This window comes from Mustela nigripes, chromosome 9, assembly GCF_022355385.1.
Source record: "Mustela nigripes isolate SB6536 chromosome 9, MUSNIG.SB6536, whole genome shotgun sequence".
Classification (NCBI taxonomy): Eukaryota; Metazoa; Chordata; class Mammalia; order Carnivora; family Mustelidae; genus Mustela; species Mustela nigripes.
In genome coordinates this window covers 33,803,684-33,812,994 of record NC_081565.1, presented here as the reverse complement: position 1 = coordinate 33,812,994, position 9,311 = coordinate 33,803,684, and the positions used below count along the sequence as shown (strand labels likewise).

The following is a 9,311-nucleotide window of genomic DNA, read 5'->3' as shown; positions in this document are numbered from 1 at the left end:
GTTCGTAAGGTTGATTTGATTTAGGTCTCCAGCTCCACTCAGTAACTCCTCCTGCTGGATATATGCTCTTTCCTGAGGAGAGAAAGGAGCCTTATAAAATCTTGACCTACTGGCCAGGAGCTGGGAGTTGGATAGATACTTAGGGGGCACCAATAGACCCCATTTTCCAGGCCCTGTATAGACTTGGTGTTTATTTTTCCTTTATTTATTTATTTTTTTAAAGATTTTTTTATTTGCGAGAGAGCGAGCAGGGGGTAAGGGCAGAGAGAGAAACTAAAACCCACTCCCTGCTGAGCCCAGGGCCCAGGGAGGGGCTTGATCCCACCACCCTGAGATCACGACAGCTGAAATAGAGAGCCCCACACCTAACTGATTGAATCACCCAGGTGTCCCAGGCCTAGGCTTTTAGCACAGTAGTGAACCTGAGTCCTTAGACTTCCAGCCGGAGTAGGCAGTACACCTTGCCACTTACTTTGTGGGCCCTGCACATAGTATGGTAAATTCTAACCCCTTTTGACCTTAGTCTTAGTTGGGGATAACATTATCATAGTTTACCCCTTTAACTCTTCAGGCCCACTCGTCCCCAGGCACGCAGTTACGATGACTCACAACTACCGACTGTCCCAGGAGTGCCCGAATGGTGCCACCGCCCCGTGCAGCTCGAGCCCTGGGCATTCTCCAGGGCGCTCAAATACAGCTGGTCATTGCCGGTCAAGGTCCCTCTGGGATAAAGCCTCCGCGGTGGGCGGTGTCCCCGCTTTCGCGGTCCCCAACGGATGGTAGCCAAGGGCGGCGCGTGTTTCCCAGCCGGCGGGGTTAGCCGGTCGCACGCCGGAAGTGGTGGCTGGAGCGGGAGAGCTGAGGTGTCGGCCGGCGGGGCTGCGGCCGGGAGCGGGGGGCGGGTGCGTTGGTCATGTTTACCTTCGGGCCCGGTAGTCCCGAAGGGGATGGGACGGCCGGAACGAGGGATGAGGAGCCGGCACCCCGTGCGGGGCAGGTGGCAGCCACCCGGCCGCTCCCCTCCCCGCCCGCGCCGCCGCAGCCCGGGGCTGACGCAGCCCCTCCCCCGTCGCCCTCCCGGAGCCCTCGCCGCTCCGTAGCACCCTCCCTGCCCCAGCCCGCGCGCTCTGGGGAGCTCGGTCCGCCTGGAGCTCTAGACTCCTCAGCTGCTTTCGCCCAGGGAGAGCTGTCACCACCCTCCCCACCGCGCCGGCGACCCGGGCCAGACTGCAGGGCCGGGAGCCGGGGCCGCCACGGCCTCGGCGCCGGCCTTGGTGGCCCCGGAGCCCGGCTGTTCGGGTGGCTGAGAGAGCGCAGCCTGGGCCGCGGACTGTTCGTGGACCCGGCGCGGGACAATTTCCGCACCATGACTAACCTCTATGGTTCCATCCATCCCGCGGACTCGGTGTACCTCAGCACCCGCACCCACGGCGCGGTCTTCAACCTCGAGTACTCGCCGGACGGGTAAGCGCGGCCCCTCGGAGGGCGGGGACCCGCCTCCGCCTGCCTCTGCTGCCGGTGGGCGGCGGCCCGGGTTAGGGGCAGCCGGCCTGCAGGCCCCCCAGCACTTTTCTGAAGCGCTCTGTGGCTGTTGGAGGTCCCGGCCCGGCCCTTGGAGGTAGGCAGGCCCGGCACTCACTTGTGCGCCTCTGTGAAGCAGAAATGCCTAGGGCCTGCCACCCAGCAGGTCTTCCAGAGCCAAGCCAGAGCTAGGCTTCTCTGGTACACAGCACATATCCAGCAAATACATTCTGAGTAATTAATTATTCTTTCCCTGTCATCCCGGGATTGCGTTTTTCTCAGCGAAGCTGCTGGCAAGCGTAGGAAGCCTGCAGGTTCCATGTACTATGTGCCTGACTTACCTGGAGGGTTGACAAGTGTGCGTTCCTCTGCCCCCGAAGGATACTGAGAGGTGTCTTATGATGTGGTTAAACTACAAGCTTCTGTTAGGGTGTCCAATGTTTTCCTGGCTGATTAAATAGTTATGTTTGGTCTCGGTTTACTTTGTGTTATGGGGAATTCCAGAATAATGTGTATTTTTAAAACTTTGCTGAGTACACGAACAACAACAACAAAGGAAAAAATTTATGCACAGTGCTACCCTGAGAAGACAGTATAACTCTTACCTGATCAAGGACTTGGGATTCTAGTCATTTGCTTAGTTCATTTATTCATTCCCTCATTCAGCAAATATGTGTTGAGTACTTGCTGTGTTACAGATGCGGAGGTTGCAATGGTGAGCAAAACCAATCAATGGCACCACTTTTATTAAGCTTGGGATTTATTGGTTCAACAAGATATTAATAACCATACTAAATATTTCATAATGTGTATTTATAAACTGAGATAAAGGCTTGAAGGAACCGGTTGTACACTAGGGTGTTTGAGGTTTCCCTGAAGAAATGGGATTTAACCAAAAACAGAAAAAATGAGTAGAAGGTGAATTAACCAAGATCGGGTGGGGGAGGGGATAGAAGTATTTCAGATGGAGGAAATAGTGTGTCAAAGAACCTGTGGTTGAAGGGCCACTATGTCATGTTAGAGAAGCTGAAAAATGATGGCTTAACAAAGCAATATATTTTGCTAAAGAAAAACCTGAAATATGCTGAAAAAGGAGAAAAGTAGCAGAATATGAAATCACGGTGAGAAGTTGTATCATATTCCATCTCACTTATGCATATGCATCTTCGTAATTACACTTGGTGCTGGGGTTTCTACTTGCAGCAGTTGTGTGGAACCTGTAGCAATGAATGTGCATCTGAATACAGGTCAGGGAGGAGAAACTACTGCAGTTTATTCATGTAACATCCCCTCTCCAGTTCTCTCTCCCAACAAAACCCTGTTCCTAAAGCTCCTCAAAGTACCAAGAATCTGTTCCTGATAAACATTTGGTTCCTGTCTTCTCCATCCCCCAACTCCTCTCCTCCCATCCTACTACCTGTTCTGTCAGGCTTTCAGAAGTAGCTAGCTGTTTCTCCCCTCTGGAAGTGAGATTTTCGGTACATGATGAGAGGAGTAGAATGAGTTCTAAAGAAAGAATTTTCATCGCCAGTGCTATTAGAATGAGGAATATATTACTGATAGTTCTGTTTGAATCTGGACAATTACTATCCCCTAGAGACAGTTTTGTAAAAAGTAGTTAGGTACTCTGGTACTTAAAATAGTTAGTAATGTAAATAATAATAATAATTCAATATTGTTTAATTTGCAATTGATACATACTCTAGAAAACCTAGGCAATAAATGAGCAAAAAGGACCTAAACATCACTTATAATCCCGGAGATTAAATGGCTATCCAAGGAATTTTTTGTGTGTATATGTTTTTTCTTTATTTCTTTATATTTTAAAGGTTTTATTCATTTACTTAAGTAATCTCTACACACAGTGTAGGGCTCATGACCCTGAGGTCCAGTAAAATGCTCTTGCAATTGAGCCAGCCAGGCACCCCTGCGTGTGTGTTTTTTTGTTTGTTTGTTTTGTTTTTTTAAGATTTTATGTATTTGACAGACAGAGATCACAAGTAGGTGGGGGGGGGGTGTGCAAGCAGGCTTCCCACTGAGCAGAGAACCCAATGCGGGGCTGGATCCCAGGACCCTGGGATCGTGACCTGAGCCGAAGGCAGAGGCTTTAACCCACTGAGCCACTGAGGCACCCCGCATATGTTTATTTTAATGTATTGTGGAATCATATTATTTTGTTGCCTGCTTTTTTTAGACAATATATTGTAAATTACCTACGTTACTGTATTTTTACATTATTTAACATTTTTCATTAGTTTAAATAAAACCTCTATAAACAAAATTTTTAGATTTATGTCCTCAATGATAATTCTCTAGAATGAGTGAAAAGTTATGAAGATTTTGGATACCTATTATTAAATTGCCCTCTGTGAAGATTTTACTAGTTCTCATTCTTATCACACACATACGAAAGTGCTTATTTCTCCATACTTTTGCCAACATTGCACATTGCCATTCTTTTCCATTTATGCCAAGGTGATACGTGAAAATAATTGTGTTACAATTTTTTATTATTCTTACTACATCTACTGATATGCTCTAGATTTTTATGGGACTTAATTGTATGGAAAGAAAGACATCTGTGTTAAATGAGATAATTTCTTACATCCTTCAGTTATATAGGTTATATCAGCTTACTGGGTACCATTATCACTGTGATTTATAAGGATTTCTCAGTACAGGGAAAGAAAAGTGACATAGAAGGTAAGAATTAAAAATATGAATTTAGTAAAGACCAGACTAGAAAAAAATTGGCACTAAAAAAGAAATGAAAGGATACAAGAAGTAGAGGTAATTTCTAAGAATTCAAAAAATATTTTACAGAAACAGTTTTATCAAAATAAGTGTATCACCTCAAGATAACATTTTGAAAAATGAAATTTGATGTTAATAGATTAGTTAATAATATATGGGACTTTGTCGAGGTATCCTTTATGAAAACACATTAGGCACTGCTATAGAGGGAAGTAGTGTACTGGAAAATAGAAATGAAGAAATTACCTAGAATGGAGATAAAAAAGATACAGAGGTTGAAAATATAAAGGAGGTTTAGTGACATGGAGCATGGAGAGAAAAGGCATACTATATCTTTGGTCACCTCCTGAAGAAAATGAGATAGATAATGGGTAGAAAAAATTTTGAAGAGATAATAGCTGAGAACTTGACCTCCTGAAGAAAATGAGATAGATAATGGGTAGAAAAAACTTTGAAGAGATAATAGCTGAGAACTTGACGAACTGAAGAAAGTCACCACACCATGATTTAAAAGGCCCAACAGATCTTAAGCAGGAGTCCTTTCTAGACATATACAGTGACTCCAGAACAACCAGTATTAAAATCTTAAAAGCTAGCCAAAAAAGACCTCAAAGGTATAATTATGAGAAACAATAATCAGTTAGTCACCAATAATAGTGCAAATCAGAAGTGATTATTTTTAGTATGCTGGGAGGAGCACTGCTAATCTAGATGTCTATACCCATCAAAGATGGGTTCTTCATTTTTGTCAAAATTGAAGATTAAATAAATACATACACAAACACAGCCCAGTGGGTTTGCCACCAGACCTTCAATAATGGAATTCTACATTTATAGGGAAGAGTTTTCAACTGGAAGGTCTGAGATGGTAGAAAGAATGAAGAACAAAGAAAGTGGGAAATAAGTATGTGAAAATAAATCTTATTTCAGTTTTGTCTTTTGCAATTAACAAAGAGAAAATAATTATGAAGGGATGTTCTAAATTTCTCACTTTCTTCAGGGAGTATCTAACATATTAACTGTAGGTTTTATTTATTTATTTTTAACGATTTTATTTATTTATTTGACAGAGATCCACAAGTAGGCAGAGAGAGGAGGACGCAGGCTCCATGCTGAGCAGAGAGCCCGTGTGGGGCTCCATCCCAGGATGCTGGGATCATGACCTGAGCCGAAGGCAGAGGCTTTAACCCACTGAGCCACCCAGGTGCCCCTAATTGTAGGTTTTAATGTTTACATGTTAAAATTTGCAAGATTAAAAGACAAGAAAGAATGTATTATCTCCAGCCTACTAGAGGAAAAAATAATGGAATGAGAAGAAAATATTCCAAGAGAAAGCAAGAAAGGAAAAGAAAAAAGAAAAGGTATAATTTTTTTTAAAGCACAAAGAATGGCTGAAAATAAGTCCAAATGTTACTAATTATAATAAATATAATAGTACTCAATGTTTAGTAGCATAGACAAAAATATATCAAATACATTCTAAACAAAAGCTGGTGAGCTATATTAATGTACAAACTAGGCTTTAAGGCAAAAAATTTTACTAGAGGTAGGAGGTCACTGTATGCTGATAAAAGTTCAATTCACATGGAAGATAAAACTGTTTTTAACTTGAATGAGTCTTTTAGATCTAAATATATGTATCAAAAACTGGTAACTTCAAGGAGAAAACAAACAAATTTATCATAGAAGAAGAATTTGAGGTACATTATAGTAGAACTCAGGCAGACACAAAACAAAATTAAGAACAGCATCACTTAGAATCTTGCTCTGAAGGGCAGTATGCTGCATTCAGGCCTGATTCGCGGCTAATACACATTGGTTCAGCTGTACCAGTTGTTAAAATATTGATATATGTCCATACTGGATGAATAGTTACTGCCCCAAGCACATTGAGTGTCTTCCATGGAACCTCCCAGAGTAACCCATTACATAGCAGCTGTAGAGTTAAGAGCTGGCACTGCAAGTTGCGAAAAATACATCTTACTTGAGGGCTACAGCATTGGTGCTAATTGTTCCTTATCCCTCCCCACAACAAAAAAAAAATCTATAGGCAAATGCCCAGTGACCATTTGGGTACCCTCAGTGTGGGGCTGTCTGCCTTTCACAAGCACCCTCCTGGTCATTCTTACATAGTCATTTGTGAGAACTGCAGCCTCTGGGGAGATCCAGACAGATGAACAGGGCAGTCAGATGAAAGTAATAACACTACTGCTGGCACAAATTAACTCTCTTGGCATAATGCGCACTTCCATGACTGAAAAAGAATCCACAGCAAATGAATGGGGCCTATAGGGATGATGTATGGATGTCATCACTTCTGGGATGGAGATCCATAATTTTATCATTATTAATGAATTTCACCATTATTTAGTGGAATAAGTTTGCTAAAACCCACTAAATATCTGCCCATCATAGGTGTCAGTAACACTCATTTTATTTTAAGGATTTTGTTTGTCAGAGAAAGAAAGTACAAAGAGGGGAAGCAGCAGGCAGAGGGAGAGGCAGGCTCCCCACTGAGCAAGGAAACCAATGCAGGACTCATTCCCAGGACCCTGGGATCATGACCTGAGCCAAAGGCAGATGCTTAACTGATTGAGCCACCCAGGTGTCCTAACACTAATTTTGTTAATAAAAATGACCACCAACATAAATCTCAGTACCCAGCACATTTAGTTGAGGAAATAGAAGCAGAAAGGTCATTAAACATGAAGGATTTGTATCCTGGCTTGCTCTTAACTTTTGTATTATATTACATCTCATCTGGGCTGAAGGATTAGGTCTGATATAATAAAACATGATATATCAACAGATTATTTTTGTGGCTTAGTTATTAATATAATTGAATACATGTTTCATATATAAAATTAACCACAAGCATTATAAGTTCAGAGAAACTTCGCTAGTAACAAACTATAGAAACGATCCCTGAAAGTATAGTCTTAACCGCAAGCATTATAAATGCTAAAAAATTTTAATTCCACTTGAGCAAAACCTTAAAAGAAGAGGATTTAGTGGGGCGCCTGGGTGGCTCAGTAGGTTAAGCCTCTGCCTTCAGCTCCAGTCATGATCTCAGGGTCCTGGGATCGAGCCCTACATCACGCTCTCTGCTCAGCAGGGAGCCTGCTTCCCCATCTCTCTCTGCCTGCCTCTCTGCCTACTTGTGATCTCTGTCAAATAAATAAAATCTTTAAAGAAAAAAAAGAAGAGGATTTAGTTCCATGAACAATTCTGTTGATGCTGAATAATTTTTTTACTAACGAAGACTCCAAGTTACTTACTGACTACCAATTAATGTGGACATTCTTGGAAGCGCTTTATGCAATTACCTATGTCTCTTCTTGGTGCAGACATGGGCATCTGGGTCAAAGAAAAGATTATGGCTACAGTTTCTAAAAATAAATAATGGAAATTAGTTGATGAGCAACTTAATTAGAACTATCACTTGGCATATATAATCTATAGGTTAGTTTACTTTGAAAATGTTTTAAAGTTTTTATTCATAATGTTAATTTTTATTACTATTGAATATTAAACTTTTTTAAAAATACCATACTTCACTGTAACAGCTATCTCCTGCTTGCTTTTTTTTTTTTTTCCAAACAAAATGGAAGATTTATAGCTTTTCACTTAAAAGGACACATTTCAAAATGTTATCATGGAAGTACAGTTTCTTAGTACAATGTGACCATTTGAAATGAATAACAAAAAGATAACTTATTCAAGTTGAGAAACATTTATAAATAACATATGGGCCAAATAAGAAATGATAGCAGAGGTTAGAAATATTTAACATTAAATGATAATGAAAGTACCATATGTCTCAAAACTTGTAGGATGTAAATAAAAAAATACTTACCAGGAAAATTATAGTTATTAATAAACTGGAAAAGGAAAACTAATGAGCTAAGTATCCATCTCAAGATATTGAGAATAGTGAAGTTATCTATAATAGCAAAGTAAGTCTGAAGAAAGCAGAAGGAAGGAAATATAGTAACAAAAGAGTAAAATTTCAATACAAATACTCAACAGAGGAAATTTTGTCTTTGAAAAGACAAAAATGAAAAACATACCGATCAAGAGAATCCCCAGGGTACCTGGGTGGCTTAGTCAGTTGAGTGTCCAGACTTGATTTCCGCTTGGCTTGGGTTGTGGTTGGGTCGTGGTCTCCGGGTTGTGGGGAATCAAGTCCCACCTCTGGCTCTCTCAGTGCTGAATCTGCTTGTCCCTCCCCCTGTGCACTGCTCCCCACTCACTTGTGCTATTTCTCTCAATACATAAAGTCTTAAAAAAAAAAGAAAAAGAATCCCCCAAGTAAACAATATTCAGAATTACATTCTGAACAACATTCAGATAAATCCAACAATATTCAGATGCAAGAGGCAGAGATTGTAGCTTTCTAGAAGTTATAAAGTAGACGGTTTGGGCCAACCCTTCAACAGAGAATAATTAGAAAAGCTAGAAAAAATATAAAATATTTAATGTAAGATATAAAAAGCTTATGTTTGAAGGGATTGGAGAATTATGACAGTTAGTAAATTGCAGGGCCAACATCTGCAAAAGAAGGGAAGCCAGAAATGTGAGCCCATGATTTTAGCCAACTGAATTAAGCAATATGGTAGAAAAGAAAAGTGTAGAATATAAAACAATGTAAGTAGCTACATTAACATACTGAAGGGAAAATATAGGGTAATCTTAATAAATGCTGGAAAACTGTTTTATGCAATTGAAAATACATTACTGAAAAAAACCAGCAAATTTGAAGTAGAACTTCCTTAATCCAATAATGGGAATCTACCTCCCCCAAAAAAGAAAAACAAACTGCACAGCAAACATTGTACTTAATGATGAAATGGTGAATGTATTCTTGAAAATCAGGCATGACAGGAGTGCCTGCTAATATTAACATTTCTATTTAACATTATACTGAAAGTTCTAACCCAGTGTAATAACAAAAAAAGTATTAAAAAAGAAAAAAGCATTTGTTTGTAGATAATATGATCATCGATAGAGAAAATCTAAAATAGTGGTGCTTGGGT

General features: G+C 40.8%; 2 protein-coding genes and 1 pseudogene across 4 annotated transcripts in view; 1 reads left to right on the top strand and 2 right to left on the bottom strand.

Annotated features, from left to right (window-relative positions):
- Positions 1–1,462, bottom strand: part of EXOSC3 (exosome component 3) — a 30,605-nt gene extending 29,143 nt beyond the window's left edge. The window contains exon 1 of one of the 2 annotated variants that reach the window (XM_059411282.1): positions 1,376–1,462. The gene's annotated coding sequence lies outside the window, so the exon portion shown is untranslated. The remainder of the gene's footprint in view (positions 1–1,375) is intronic. The other variant, XM_059411283.1, reaches the window with a different exon arrangement.
- Positions 562–9,311, top strand: part of DCAF10 (DDB1 and CUL4 associated factor 10) — a 47,931-nt gene continuing 39,181 nt past the window's right edge. For both annotated transcript variants that reach the window (XR_009406268.1, XM_059411270.1), the window contains exon 1: positions 562–1,464. Coding sequence is in view for 1 of the 2 variants with exons in the window: in XM_059411270.1 (XP_059267253.1) it covers positions 914–1,464 (551 nt within the window). In the remaining variant the exon portion in view is untranslated. The remainder of the gene's footprint in view (positions 1,465–9,311) is intronic.
- Positions 7,145–7,216, bottom strand: LOC132025284 (small nucleolar RNA U3; annotated as a pseudogene).